This window comes from Myiozetetes cayanensis, unplaced genomic scaffold (assembly GCF_022539395.1).
Source record: "Myiozetetes cayanensis isolate MyiCay16 unplaced genomic scaffold, myiCay2020 scf6-25, whole genome shotgun sequence".
Classification (NCBI taxonomy): domain Eukaryota; kingdom Metazoa; phylum Chordata; class Aves; order Passeriformes; family Tyrannidae; genus Myiozetetes; species Myiozetetes cayanensis.
This window is the reverse complement of record NW_026087853.1, coordinates 20865086-20880585: the sequence shown is the minus strand read 5'-3', so window position 1 is coordinate 20880585 and position 15500 is coordinate 20865086. Positions and strand designations below refer to the sequence as shown.

The window sequence follows — 15500 nt, the reverse complement described above, 5'->3', positions numbered from 1 at the left end:
CCCGCCCCCTTATCGCCCGGCCACAGCCGGCTCCCTTATCGCCCTCATCTGCTTATCGCCCATGGGCAGCAATACCCCCGCCCGCCCCCCGGCAGCGGCGCCCGGCTGCGGTACAGCGGTGGCACCCGGCACCGCCCGGCCCGGGGCGCAGCAGGGCGGAGGGAGCGACGCCCAGCCCAGCCCCGCCCGCCCGCCCCGCCCCGCCCCGCCCGGCGCGGGGCGCTGTTACCCGCATGCAGCCCCCGCCCGGGACGCGGCCGTGCCCGCCCGCCCCGCGAAGCGCCCGGGAGGCGGCGCGGCGGGGGCGCCCCGGCGGCAGGCCCGCCCGCGCGGTGCCCGCCGTCACTGCCGCGGGCGCTCAGGCCGCCAGCGCCTCCTCCTCCTCCCCGCCGCCGCGGCAGCCTGATGCGGCACCCGGCACCGCCCCGCCCGGCTTTTTCTCCCCTTCTCCCCGCGAAGCCTCCGCTCTGATATCTCCGGGGGCGAGGCGGGGGCGGTGACGCCCTGTGCCCGGAGCGCCGGCCATGCGGGGCGCGGCCCCCGGCGGCCCCGCGGCGGGCGGCGGTCGCTGAGCGCGGGCGGCGGTGATGCCGATGCCTGGGGGCGGTGGGGCCGCGGCCGCCGCCAGGCAGCCCCCGTCCGGCGAGGCGGCGGCGGCGGCGCCGCGGGACGAGGAGCAGCAGGAGGAGGAGGGCGAGGAGGATCTCCGCGACGGCGGCGTCCCCTTCTTCGTCAACCGCGGCGGGCTACCCGTGGACGAGCCCACCTGGGAGCGGATGTGGCGGCATGTGGGCAGGATCCATCCCGAGGGGGAGCGGGTGGCGCAGAGGATCCGGGGCGCCGCCGACCTGCCCAAGGTGAGACCCCACAGTGCGGGGCTGGTGTGGCGCGGGGTCCCACCCGAGGCGGACCGTTCCCCGCAGGGCGGGCGAAAGGAAGGGGGGAAACGGCGGCATGGGAAGGGTTGCCCGCCTGCCCGCCTTAGGGTCTGGGCTCCCGAGCTCGGGAGCGATCCTTCGGGAAAAGGGTCCCCGAGCGTGCTCTTGCAGGAAGCAAAGCCACGCTCTAACTCGGAGCGCCAGAAGGTGTCTGCGGGGCTCTGCCCTATCTGGTTCGCCAGCAGCACTCCCTTCTTCTGCGGCCTTGTTGGAAAACAGACTTCAGGTGGCTGATGTGCGAGCAGTCTGGGGGTGGAGATGGGCAATGCCTAAAGGGAAAGACTGGATAAATGATAAAAAGAGGAGAATTAAATTTAGAAGAGTCCAAATATTTGGGGAGGGGCTGGTGGTGGTGAGACAGACAGAGGTGAGTCTTTGAACCTGAAGAAATTCGATTTCAGTACAGTCTCCCACACCAAAAGACATTTTCGAACAGAGCTGTGTCTGTTAAAAAAGAGACTCTTGATGCCAGGAGTTTTAAGAGGAGTTCTCAAATGCTTGCACAGCTTATTGCTGCTGTAGTGTCAGATGTGATTTCCAAGCACGTTCTTGGCCTTGCTGCAGAGAACTATACAAAAAGAGAAACCACTGACCATTTCACATAACCTTGTGCCGTACTGAAACATTTGCATGTGAATTCTTGTAATTGTTGCTATCTATGTTGAACCTTAGCCTGAGAAAAATCTCCCCCTTTCATTGGCGTCCTGTGAACAAAAGCACTGCAAACATTTAGCATGTCACTCCACGGGTGGGTTATGAGAATATTCCCATCACTCTAATAGGGGAAATTCAGATACAAAAAGGTAAAGTTTTTTTGGCTCAGGCTTTTTTAGCAAGGACTCAGTTCCTTGGGAAGGTAATTTAAAGTATGAAAGGATGTGCTATTATATAGTGCACAGGCGATCCATAGTGCTTTCCATGAGGAACTCCAGAGAAGCATGTGATGCAACATCCTTTGTGCAGTGAAGAGTTATAGGCATCTGTGGCAGCAACCGGAACAAATCCTGAGTCCTGATTACAGTCTCTATTCTAACCCCACTAGGCTTTTCCTTCCTTTTCAGATTTCCTTCCTTTCCTCTGACTTTGTCCTGAGCCTCAGTAAAGACTGAAAATGTGTTTCAGTCAGAACACACACTCACTACTTAATTTCCTAACCATAAGGGCTGATTTCACCAGGAGAGGCGGGGGTAAAATGGAAGAAAGAAGTTAACAAACAAGAATACGGTGCATGAGAGGAGGGAAATTCAGTGCTGTCTCTGGTTTTGGTCTTGTGAAGAACTTCCCCTGTTCTCACTTTGTAGTCTTGGTGCCTAAGGGTTACAGTTAGAGGGCACAAGTGGAATGAACTCTTGCAATAATGGGTGTAATTAGGCTGGTTTGTTTTGGGAGTTGTTGATTTTTGAGTTTTTTGGGGTTTTTTTTGCATCTGTTAGCTCCTTTGGGAAACGAATCTATAAACTCAGTGCTTCACCATCTGAAATCCCATTCCCAAGCTTCCCAGGCATACAGGTGAGAGGATACTAGGATTCAGGAATCCACAAAGATGGGTTAGCTCTCTTTCTCTAGCTTTCTCCGTTTAGGGATGTATTTTTATCTTTGAGGGTTGCTCATCACCACCTGTCTCCATGCCATCAAATTTCTTTGAATGGCTTGTACACCCGATGAGAATTAGGGCAATGGGTGTACTCTGCAAGGCTAGTTCCTTTGAAAAGCCAGGTGCTCTCCATGTGCTAGAGGGTGAATAGTTCTTTTTAGGTGTTGGGAATGGGACAGTAATTCACCTACTCCAAAATTCTGGCCTTGAATGGTAGCCAGCATTGGGTGCTGGGAGAAGTAACTCTCAAAAGAATTGTCTATAAACTAAAATACTCTAAAATGATGACTGCAGGAGGCTGTGATCAGACTTTATAAATATGTTCACTGACCAGCTTCAGGGACTATGTCTCTCACTGGGGTGAGCCAGAGCTAGAGTCAGAGCTCTACATTTCCTTCGAGTAGATTTGGGGTGAGTGGGCATCAAGTGAGTCATGCCACGGTGGCAGGACAAAGTTGATTGGCCATGCATGCTAGGCTTGAGAGCATCACCCTCCTTGGTTGTCTTTTTTTCTAGCAACAGGGTGGGGTATTGCTTTGCTTGGAGCTGCTGGTACCATCAAATGGGAGCACACTGGAAATACAAAGTGATGTGTGCTTGCCTCATTAAGAAATGATGGATTTTAAATGAGGTGGTTATGAGAGCAAAGCCAGAAGAGTTGCATCTCATGTATTCATACAGAGAGAAATGGAAAAAAATGTTTCCTTTTTTTCAGGCTATCAACCAAGATTGGTATTGCTCCCATGTTGTTGTTTGCAGAAGGAAGAGTAGGGAGGAGCTTGGATACATATAAGTACCATAAAAGAAACTGTTGCTAAACTAGGCTGGCCAAAAAAGCACCTCTGTGATATGCATAAGGGTGGAGCTTTGTGCCTTTCTCCCATCTACCTTCTCTCATGTACAGCATGGCCCACTAATGAAAATCTCTGTTGTTCTCAGGATGCCCTTTCTAACAGCAGGGTCCCAATCCCATGTATATAGCCAGCCCACTGGGGTGCATGAATCTGGGAGTGGGGTGATGCAACCCCTCCACACAAATGAGAAGAACCAAGGATGTGTTCATTCAGTCTGCTAAGTCTGGCAGAGATTATATACTCTGGGAAATCTGGACTCTCTTTCTAGCTCTCTCTCTGCAGCTTTCAGAATAACCAAAGGGAAATCAAAATAGATCTGATTTCCTATATTTTCTGCTGCAAATAAATTCCTCTCTGCTTTCTGAAGGATTATGAAAACTGCCTAATATTTATAGCTCTTCTGAGATGAGCAGTGGATGATGCTGGGTAAGAAAAAAAAGTGTAAGGGTCACTCATCCTGTCAGTGTGGGATAGAGGGATAGGGACCTTATTCCTCTCCTTCTTTTTCTGTTGCCCCATTAAAATGCTATAGACCTGATGCAAAAGAAACTGTAGCCCAGTCTGGGCTGCAGGCCCAGATCTGAGAGAGAGAGCACAGTGTACTTTCATCAGTTTAATTACTTGAGGTGCAGGAGGCTCTTCTGCATTAACTAGTCCCCTGCTGAACTGGTTGCCATTGCACTGTCTCAGTGTTACACAGTCCTTTGACGAAAAGGAGATCTGGGGTCTGTCCCAGTAAGGGAGGAATAACTACCCACAGTCATTAGTCTGTGCTGTCAACATGCACTCAATCTATCTGTCTTCACTCAAAAGCATGAAAGTTTCCGTGCAGAAGAAATGAAACACAGTTAAATAGTTAGCCTGCCCTGGTTGTTACCTCTTTCATTGTTTCTGCCTGGAAATTATTTCCTATGACTCAGTGTGTCAGCTCACAGCATCCAAACTGACTCAGCTCGTGTGGTTCCAGCGATGGCTCCATTCCTGTCCTGCTCTCTGGAGCCTTCCCTGCTCCTACTGCAGTTGAACAAACTCAGTTTCACATCTGTTCCCACCATTCCTGTGCTGCTTCTTGCAAGTGAGCCAGCCGGTGCCTCTGCTTGATTAGGAGAGGCAGTAACAGCCCATCTCTCAAAGTTAAGCGGTCCTTGTACTTGGGGGGGAGGGAGGGTGGCCACAAGCAGAGTGCAACCACGTGGCAAGCCAGGCCAGGGAGCTGGTCTGACTGAAAACTACCCATGCTTGCTGGCTCAGTTTTCAGCTGCTTAAGGTGCCTGACCTGGTTCACCAGTCAGTTGTGCCAACACAGGGCAGAATGAGGTATATGGAAATGAGTGGCCACAGAAATAGATGTGAAGGGTGCACTAAGCAGTGCCACTGGCTACAAAACTCTGCACAGCAGAGACAGTTGTGCACAGCAGAGTGGAAGGCTCAAGAGAAGAACTGGCTCTGACTCACTCTTTCATAGCTGTGGATAGCCCAGCTCTGGAGGAAGTTTGAGGAGGAACTGAGATGTTAAAAGCCAAGCTGCTGAGAAAAGATGCAGTCTGGTATCAGAGAGGTGCATGCAAGGCATGAGCTATCCTTCAGAGAGAAAATATTGGGCTGTTTCTCCAAGTCTGTCAGTCATCCCAAATTTGTGTCTTCTCTATATTTGTCCTGTGGGCAGGACCTTACTTTTTCCCTAGACAGATTTTCTCAGCTGCTGACAAGACTGTAGTTATCCCCTGTGGAGCAAATGGTGAGGAAAATCTGACTGGACCCATAAGGCTGAGGCCTCAGAATGGGGCAGCAGTCTAAATGGTGACCTTCCAGAAGTCATTCTCTGACCATGTAGTTCAAAACACCCGACGGTGCAGGGCAAGGGGTCATGCTGTCAAGTCTGTGTCCAAGTAAGTGCCAACTCACCTGAGATGCCAGGAGGCAGCAAGGGACCTTTATACCCTTGCTTACAGGACTGTTCCACCCTCTGGTGGCTTTAGGGAAACTAATTCTCTATTTCTGCTTTTCTCTCTTCTTCTCTTATATTTGTTTTGTGCCTTCTAGTTTCAATACTCAAATGAGGTCCCTCAGGTGATAGCTTTCCTGTCTTGCACCTTCCTTGTCAGTTAATTCTATCTAATTCTTCCAGTGTTGCATAAATGCAGGACCTTTTCACATAGCTTCTCTTACAGCTGTGTGGTAATGCTTCATTCTAAATCCCTTCCCAGTTACCAGTGTGGAAACAGAGGAATGTTTCTGGTGTGGTCACTTTGGGAAGCAAAAAGAGTCTGCTTTCAGAGGAACATGCTCCCTATAGCTGTGTGCCACTGAGTTCAGCAGGATGCTGGAGAGGTTTGGAAGCAGTGATTTATGTTCTGCTCTTCATTTCAGATTCCCATACCGAGTGTGCCTGTGTTCCAGCCATCCACCCCCATCCCTGAGCGCCTGGAAGCTGTACAGCGCTACATCAGGGAGCTTCAGTATCCTTTGCTGTTACCTTTGTCCTGCTGTGATAACCCAAGAGGAGGGACCAAGGGGACTTTCTTTCCCTCTGAAGAACAGAAAAGTGCCTTCTGTTGTAGCTGGAGAAGAACTGAAACTTCCTCCTCAAAAACAGGAAGCTGGACTTGGCGATTTTTTGTTTGTTTGTTTTGCTTCTCTGTTTCTTTTCTTCTTTGCTCAAGTTACCTGTTGATTCTGTTCACTCTATGTAACAAATGGATACGTTGTCAAGGGCTTTTCCCCACTACCCACCCTTTACAGTGGCATTTTGTTAAAAAACACATCTGAGATCCCAACAGCCAGGTGTCAGATGGACTACAAGGTGAGGGCATGGGTGAGCTATGGTGATGAGAAAACCCTTTCAGGTCATTATACTCAATCACTCTTCTCTGTAGCTGTCTAAATGACAGTCAGCCACCCTGCTTTTGTGCATCTGTGGTATCCTACCCCTGTATATGCAGAGCTGCCTGTGTGACTGTGTTCTGGGAATGAGATTTCTCCCTGTTGTGCTTGAGACCAGGTATGTGCCATGCAAACACAGTCTAATCTCACTGATGAGATACAGACCTAGTTCTGGGTTCAGCTCTAATTCAGTGTAAGAAGGCAGACCTTTTGACACCATCCAGGGTGGTTGTGCTCTGGATTGGATCCTAGTCAGTGTTAGAATAAGGTGCCATGAATGTTTCATTGCTCTGTGCAGATCAGAGCAGGAAGAAATTTATTAAACTCTATTCTGCCCTGGTAACTGAAAAGATGAGCAGATTATGTGCTGTCAGTGTGGACCTTAAGGAAATGGAGTGGAAACCTGTGTGTGGGTATGAGAAAGAGAAGAATTGACAAGAAGGAAATACAGTGGAAGTAAGGAGTGACTATAAATGGGAGAAATGCAGGAGAGGGAGGTGAGGATTTTCTTGCATTGCTGTTGTTTTTGTGGGATCATGACTTTGCTGTGAGAATGGCAAATAACATGAAAGTTCTTCAGATAAGTTTTCTTCAAATTCTACTTTCCAAGTTGCCAAGCCCTTAACTTCTTGCCTCCAGGTACAATCACACTGGGACACAATTCTTTGAGATTAAGAAGAGCAGACCTCTGACTGGGTAAGTGCCGGCAGCCTCTACAGCATTTAATCTTTTCTTTGTTGTTGGAGCCCTGCTGTAAGCACTGCTTTTTCTCCATCCCCTGCCCAAGGTTTAGTGGTGCTCAGGGATTTCGGTACTGCAGCTCCATCCTACTTTATATGACTTTACTGTCTGTTGCCTGGGGCACAGCTGGACAGAGCTGTGTCTCATCTTTCTCAAGAACAAGAGTAGAGATTGTGGGGTTTTTTCATGAATCAATAAATCCAGTAAAATAATAAAAATGTATTGCAAAGACATGCAGATTCTGCCTGCTTCTAATTTGAATGCAACTATATGAACTTCTGATGGACTCTGAAATTAGGTCCTGCTCTAAACAAGTTTTGTAAAAGCCAAGTATCTTTACAGGTCTAACTTCATAGCTCCTGTGAGTGCCTTTGCAGAATCTAGGCTCACTGAGATTTTGGTGACCATACTTTGAATGAGAAATAGGAATTCTCCCCACTGCAGATTTTGGGAAGAGCCGTGCCCAATAAGTTCCTCAAGATAAGCACCTGATGTTCATTGACTCTCTTGAACAGCATATTATGGGTCTCCCAAGATTGTTTTTTTACTATTGGTCTAGTCCATAGACTTATTTGACTCCAAATGCCTTGTTTTGTTATCAGTGCAATGTCTCCTTCATGGTACTCGTTGAACGGAGATTAGGGTTGATGCCAGAGAAGTAGGCTTCGTTGTCCTTGAGCCTTGTGAGCCTAACACTGCTGGGTCTTGGTCCTTGGAGGGTTTTACTTGTGGTCACATCAGTATCCATCCAGAACTTGCTGAGCCATGTGCTGTGTTCTTCCTGAGAACAGAGGTTGGCTTTGTAGGCAGCTTTGCTGTAACTCACTGAAGGGAGTTCCTTGTAAGTAGCAACAGTGTGTGGCAGAGATGTGGTATGGATTTAATATCTTCCCAGAGAAGATACTTTGTTCTGTTCCCTGTCATCAGTGGGCCACCCTCTCCTGGAAACATACCTTACCTTACATGGTTATAGTGAAAAAAGGCTGAACTGGCCATACTTGCACAGTTCAAGCCCTCTAATTGTCCTTGTCTTTCCCTTGTTCCACTTTGCAGGCTGATGGACCTGGCCAAAGAAATGACCAAAGAGGCCCTGCCAATAAAATGCCTGGAAGCTGTGATCCTGGGAATGTATCCTTTTCTCTTGAAGTTGTGCATGTCTGCCCATCCTTGTGTTTTCACCTCTGCTCTCTCCCTTATGATGCTTTGAGGCTGTTTATAATATTGTCATCAAGCCCCACATTCCTCCCTTTTCTCCTCCCCAGTTCTGCCACAAAACCCTACCAATGAAGTCCAAATCCAAGCAATTAAGTTAGGGATCCTCCCTAACTTCCAGTTATGGCATATGTCACTTATTAGCTCAGGCAATACCTTTATTAGTTCTGGACATTTTGTCTTCAAGTAGGCATCTTTCCCAGCTGTCTTCCATGTTTAGTTTATGGCACTTGAGCTAAAGGTTCTTCGTGCACATTGGTAAAACCACCTGGAGGGGCAGAGGTGGTGAGTGAATGGTTCAGAAGGGTAGTTTGAGGTTTTTGTCCTAAAGATGTGTGAAACAGTAGCTAGTGAAACAGATTAAAACAAACTGAGGAATAATATGCCACAGTGTTAACAACTTGGGAACTATGGAATACAGTAAACTTGAGGTGCTAGCGTTGCAACTTCTGCATCACAAAACTGCCTTGAAATTAAGTTCCCTTTGTTGACTGTCTCCTCAAAGAGGCCAAGTCTGTTTTCGCTGTGACCCAGATGAAAGTAGGGCAGCCTGCAGTGAGCTGGACCCTGGGTCTGGAGAACAAATCCTGCCTATGTGATGCCTTAATCAACAGTGAGTCTGCTGAGCAGGCTGGGAAGGTCTGGAGTAGGGAGGAAGTATCTTGTCAAGAAACTGGTATCACCAGTTGTTTCCTGAATAGTGGCTGCTGTCAGTTACCTCACCAACAACATGACCACACTGGACCGTTTCCCCATCAGCTTCAAAACCCACTTCTCAGGGAACTACTTCCGACACATTGTGCTGGGGGTGAACTTTGGAGGCCGCTATGGGGCACTGGGCATCAGCCGACGCGAGGAGCTTATGTACAAAGCACCTGTCTTCCGCACACTGAGCGAACTCATCTTTGACTTCGAGGAGGCATATCGCCGCTGCTGGCACACGCTCAAAAAGGTGAAGCTGGGCCATTGTGTGTCCCATGACCCACACAGTGTGGAGCAGATTGAGTGGAAGCGTTCCGTCCTGGATCTAGACAAGCTAACCAGGGAAGACTTTCGCAAAGAGCTTGAGAGACATGCCCGTGATATGAGGCTGAAGGTAAGCAGCGAGGATGGAGTACTTTGCTGCTGCATCCACTGTCTTGCTTGGCTGCTGGTGTTCTGGGGAAATGAAGCAACAGGAAGCTCTCCTAGATGATGGTGGAGTAGCAGGTGAATTGGAGGTTGCAGCCTCCCAATTCCCTTTGTATACAGGCTGGTCCCCTAATAGATGCTCATGCAGTGCTGCAGTTGAGATTAGCTCGGACAGTATACTGTCCTTGGAGCCATAGCTGTCACTGTTACTTTTTCTTTCTGGTTTTTGCATTTTTGATACACTTGCTTTGCCTTTTTGTCTTTTATTCCCATGTAATAAATCGTTGTTAGTTTTTGTGTTTTCTCTTATTACTCATATTGGGTTTCTGCTCATGTTGCTTTTTAATTTTTCTGTCAGATTGGGAAAGGAACTGGGCCACCATCTCCCACTAAGGACAGAAAGAAAGATGTCTCCTCTCCACAAAGAGGTCAGGCCAGCCCCCATCGACGCAACAGCCGTGGGGACCGACGGTGAGTGGGGCTGCTGAGCAGGAGACCTGTTTAGAGCACCTCTGTTTTACTCACAGTCTCCACCTTGCTATTTGGTTTTAGATCCTTCTGATGTCCTACTGGGTTTCTTTAGAACAGGCAATACTTCTCTGGCATGCAGTAGCATTCTTCCCTAGTCTGTGCCTTTGTGAGTTTATCAATGCTTAGGAAGTTGAGGGGACGTGGTTTTCTGTTTGCTTGTTTCTTTTGGCAGGGACGAGGAAAGCAGCTCAAATAGTGATTTTTGGTAGCTGACATTTAACCTTATGCATGGGTCTGACCTCTGGTGTCTCACAGACCTGTGCCTCAAAGAGATTCCAAAAATTACAGTGCTGTCAGTAAGATTGCTTTCCTGAAATTAATCTGGGGTTCCAGAGTGGTCTTCCTACTCTTCTGTTGAAGTTGTTGAGAGAATTACTGGATACTGCAGAAAATCCTGCCCTCAATAGTGCAGGATCAGTCTAAAGCTTTCCTGTACCTTTTCCTCTGCTGCCATCTCTATTTGCAGCACCTCCTGACTGAAAACAGTTTCTGAAGAGTTGTTACCCTCTTTGCTCACAGGCCATCTGGTGAGAAGAAGCCCACCGATTCCAAAGCCATGCCAGACCTCAATGGGTACCAGATCCGGGTGTGAAGAGAGCTGTGCCTTGTGCACCTAGCTCCATAGACTTCTTGCTGGTCACAGTTGGGACGTGGATCCACCTGCAGTGATTTTGACAAAGGGAACAGGGGAACGGGAGCAAAAGAGTGCTGATTTTCCCAGGTACTTACTAGTGGGCCAGTCCCATCCAGAGCTGGATCCCATGGGTCCCAGAGGATTCACCTGTCTGTTTCTGGGAGAGGTATCCATCTTAATTCACTAAGTATTTTTAAAAAAGAAAGAAAAAAAAAGAAAAAAAAAAAAGAAAAAATTCTGTACGTTGGTGGGAATTTGCTTCAGGAAGAATATGGAGTGAGTGGGGTCAGCAGACTTGCTATCAACTTTTTTGCCTTTACAGCAAGTAGGTGAAGCATCTTGTCAACAGTACTTCTTCCCTGTCTGCACAGAAGTCTTCAACCCATGCAAGGCCTGCAGGGCTGAGGGAGAAGTGATGCTGCAATGAGATTGCCCCCAAATCTTGTGCAAAAACTCCTGGTTTTGTCATTATGAACACTTTGTTTATCATTTCTCTTGTGAGAGACAGGTCTGAATTTGCTCAGCCTGATTTATTGATCATACAAAGTCCTCTTATCCAGAAAAAACATATCTTGTATGTTTAGTCCTGCATATTTCAAAGCATTTCATTGTCTCTGAGGGGGTAGACAATGGGATGATGAACCTCTTTGCCCACTGCAATGCTGGTGAACTGTTGCTCTAAGTCCTTTTGTGGTTGAGTGTGTCAGGATATGCCTATGCCATTACCATATGAAAACAGGCGCAGACACCTCAATTGTCCCAGCAATGGAGACAGGGTAGGCAGGGGCTGGTGGGAACCCTGAACTTTGAGTCATCTCTTCATCAGCCTTCTGTCTATTACTTCTAATAACTGCTGCTGTGAAGGCTTGTGGAAGGCACTTCAGTCACTGAGGTACGAGCTTTAAGAGTAAAAAGTTAAAGAAGGATGTAATGGTGTGAACAGGTTTTACAAGCAGTTTTTCCTTTCCACAAGGGTCTTGCTCCTTCCTCCCTGTAGTATTTGGGCTAGAGTTACATACACCTGTTTGCAAGGAGCCCTGCTCAAGAAAATTGTAGCTGCTTTCCTGACATCTCAGCCTGGAGCCTCCTGAAGACATTTCCCCACAGCAGTGCCAGAGCTGTGCTTGTGTTCTGGCTCTTTGGATAACTGCAATATGTAACAGTACCACTTAAGCTAACCTTTGCCAAAGGGCTGGCCTGGGCCTTGTTGCCACTTACAGCCTTGGCTTTTCCTACACTTTTGGGGGAGTGTTGTACTACTGATTAAGTAGTGTAATGCTTGTCAGAAATCTGGAGTGTTGTCAGACCTCTCTTTGAGGCCTAGAGCCTGGGAACAGTGAGGTTTCCAGAAGTCAGAACAACATGGTCTTGAAGTGATTTGGATGAATGGATCTAGGGGATGCAAGAGCTGAGCTTGGTAGTGGGAGTATCCTTGAGAGTAACAGTCTTGTTTTATCACAGCACTGACAAGGAGCTAAACTTTCTGCAATGTCACATATTTAGTTTTGTTAGAACTGGGCTTATTCTTTCCTGTGAACTTGTTAGTCTACATAATGGAGCTTAGCTCTACCAGCTTTTTTTGTTGCAGTATTGCTGTGCCACATCTTCATAATAAGCAGAGCTATTTTGGTGGCAGAGAATGGGCTCTTAACCCCAAACAAATCAGCTCTTCTGTCTAGTTAAAGCAGTGTTAATCCTCGAAGCACCACCCACAAGCGTCTTAACTCAGGCCTTACAGGTTCCTAATTGTACCTCCTTAACTGTGATGTAACTTGCAAGGTGTATCCATACCACTGCAGTCTGTTTTCTGCTATGCTGTACAGCCAGGAGGACAAACTATAAGAAGGTGGCAAAACTTGCTGCTGAGCCAAGAGAAGATCAATCCAGAATAAGATACCAGTTTCCACAGTGCAGTGCAACACCTGTCCACTCCCACTTGCAGTAGCAAGCCTAGCACCCCTCTGGATGTGTCCTCTGTTCATTTTTGTGTGGCTGTAAATTAATATATTTAGTGTATGGATGCTAACAGTCATGTTAGCTGTAAAGGTAACACATTTACCTGTAAATAATATGGGCCACTTGGAAGCCACAAACTGCCTTTGCATAATTAATGTTTGCTATGCAGAGGACTGAAAGTTCAGATGCCACTGTGAATCATATGATAAATACAAGCAGCATTCAGCAAGAAAAGCTGAATGTCAGGTTTTATTAAAGTGGATGAAATATGGAATTAAAAAAAAAAGATGAGTAGGATGCACCCTCACCATGACTGGTTAGTTGATTGGTTAGGTAATTCAGAATAATTGGAAAGCTCCTGAGAACAATTAGCAGCTTCATACAGAGAACATTCAACAGCTGGACAGACTTGAGCCTTTTTAGATGGAAAGGCGGGCAAATGTGGGGGGAGGAAGAATTCAAAACATATGGGACAAGTGAGGGGTCAGCTGCAAGTTAATGATGCTTTCTTGAGAGCAGAGCAACAGGGATGCTCAGCAGTGTTAGATCACCAGGGCAGAATGGCTTAAAACAAAATGCTTTGTTTGTAATTAAGCGCTTTCCTGCAGGATGTAACTGAGGCCAATAGCTTAGAAAACCAAAGGAAATGGATGTTTAAGAAATGAATGACAGGTAGCATTCAAGGTCTCTTAATCCTCAGCTGCAGCCAGACAAGAACATCCTCTTTCAAAATTTAATTGCACAATTATTTATGTTAGGAGACATTTAATTCTTTGCATATGTCTAATGTTGGTAGCTGCTCAAGATGGACATTGGAGCAGACAAGTGCCCTCTTCTAGGGTTACGATTTCAAGCCTTCTACTATGTTTCTCTGTGAGGTAGAATTTCTGCTTTTTACTGTTTCTGTATCTCCAGTTTAGCAGATGGTGCAAGAAACTGGAAAATGACCATACCCTTCTGTCTCTTGCTCCCCCTATCTTTGTAACAAGATGAATCACCTCAATTGCTTCTTTCCTAACAAACAAGACAGCATCCTTCCATGACAGAGGATTAGTGCAATCCGTGAGAATGCCGTGAGAAAACTGAGGATACAATGCAAGACAAACTTTAGCTCTTCTACTTCTTTCCTCCCTCATCCACTTGCTCTGACTTCTGGTCTGTCTGCCTCTAACCTTAAGAACAAAAAGGCTGGCAGTGAGAGTCATTTTCACTTCTGCAGACTTTAGAGCTACAGAGAAGGAATGAAAATAAGGAGCTAGACTGTAACTCATACTCCTTAGTGCCTGCAGAACAGGAAAGATGAATCTTGAAGCGTCCTATTAATTATTTAATGTTAAATATTTATAGGGTTGTTCATGTAGCTCTGTGGTGTAAATTTCACTTTTCAGTAGGTCTCACCTGATGTCTGTTCTGCAGTTCAAGTCTTTTGAATTCTGTGGAAGGGAACTGTGTCTGTACACTATGGAATGGATAGACACTGCCTACACTGTATGTAAAGTCTAAGTGAGCCTTGAAAGACTTCAACAAATGCTGAATTACTTATTAATTACTAATTACCTATTATTTGCAAAACTATTTTAAATGTAATGCATACCTTGAAATAGGAATTCCTCATTTTACTTTCGTGGATACAAGTCCCTGGTACCTTGGTACCTGGCCAACTGCAATTTTTTAATGGACAGATGGATTAGTGAGCAACACTTTCTGCTACAGTGTCACTCTGATATAAACTTTGTATATTAAAGAGAGGGGTTGGGTGTCCATCAGTCTGACACACTAGCCTTTTTTTTAATTCTGATATAAGCTAAAGGAGTCTTTAGGAACTTAAGGTATGTTAGCAAGTGTTTTAGCTGGGAGTGGAGTGGTTTTTATAAGTTGACTATTTTAACTGTGTGCCACTCTATGGGTCAGTACACAGAATAAATTACTCCAGAACTGTGGTTGAAACATAGTTTCTGTTCATGTAGTAGCTGTAGTGATATTATCAGATCTGCTTAACATGATGAATTCTTTTTAAGTATTTCAGGTGAAAGCCTTAATCAGGTGCCTGCCCCTTAAGGTAGGCTCATATGTGGTGTTGTATAGACTGAAACACGACTGTCCTTAAAATTTCAGAGTTTAAGAAACCATAATGAAGAATGCTCCTGTTGCCAAAGGGCAAGAGTCTGGATTAGATTGGCTTGACCTTACTCTAGTGGCTCTAGCTAATCACTTCAGGTGGTTCCTATAGCCACTTGCTTCTTCTAAGTGAAGTATTTAAAATGGTCTGATGATCAAACACTAGATAGAGGCAGGAGGTGTCCCGTGTCCCATGTGTACTATCTGTGCGAGACTGGCTGAAATAACACCACATGTTCTGGTGGCCTTGCACTGTTGTCCTGACAACATTAAGACCTGCATTATGGATTTATAATCTTACCTAACAAAGCAAGTGCTATTCTGGCTTGATGTTTGCTCTACCCCAGAGCAAGGTGGAGATGGCCCCTCTACAGCCAAGCTGAACTCCTTAGGGAATTTAATATTTTTGTCTGTTTTCTGAGCAGGTGTTTACTTGTATCACAACCACTCTCCTTTGGTGGTGTCTGGCCCTGTCTGCTCAAGAGCAACTCAGCCTAGGCCCAGAAGGCTACTGAATCCCCCATAATCTCTGCAGAGCAGAGTTCCCTCCAGGTCAGGGTTGAGATGGTGCTAGTGGGACCAGAGTGGTCCCCTTCCATGCACATCAGTATTCTACTCTAGCACTGATAGGGTGCTCCAAAACCATTTACATCCTTATCACTGGTACAGCTAAGAACTAAGAACTAAGAAATGGAAATTTTCTTTCTTTAAGAACAGTATCATGTGTGTCTTTTTGTAATTAATCAGTGTGGTTCTGTGTTCTTATGTAGCCAACACAGAATTTTTATTTAGATTTAGTTCTTGCTGCACTTCTCTTGGCCCTCGTGTTGATACTTCTTCCTGCTTCCTTTGACACTTAGACAATAAAATTCCCTCTGTACTGCTCTGAATTTGTGCAGAGAAAACAA

The 15500-nt window shown here is 46.5% G+C and overlaps 1 protein-coding gene across 1 annotated transcript; it reads left to right on the top strand.

Annotated features, from left to right (window-relative positions):
* Nucleotides 1–258: 258 nt before the first annotated feature.
* VASH1 (vasohibin 1) lies at nt 259–15500 on the top strand. Its single transcript, XM_050336226.1, has 7 exons — nt 259–857; nt 5757–5845; nt 6909–6965; nt 8064–8138; nt 8937–9318; nt 9712–9824; nt 10404–15500. Exons 1-7 carry the CDS (start codon nt 588–590, stop codon nt 10474–10476), a joined length of 1059 nt encoding a protein of 352 aa, XP_050192183.1. The 5' UTR covers nt 259–587; the 3' UTR covers nt 10477–15500.

Bases quoted from the DNA above. Each gene is read 5' to 3' on its own strand.
- VASH1 (XM_050336226.1), top strand. From the start codon at position 588: ATGCCGATGCCTGGGGGCGGTGGGGCCGCGGCCGCCGCCAGGCAGCCC. The intron at 5,846-6,908 runs GTATCCTTTGCT...TCTTGCCTCCAG, and splicing joins CGCTACATCAGGGAGCTTCA to GTACAATCACACTGGGACAC. The intron at 8,139-8,936 runs GTATCCTTTTCT...GGCTGCTGTCAG, and splicing joins GAAGCTGTGATCCTGGGAAT to TTACCTCACCAACAACATGA.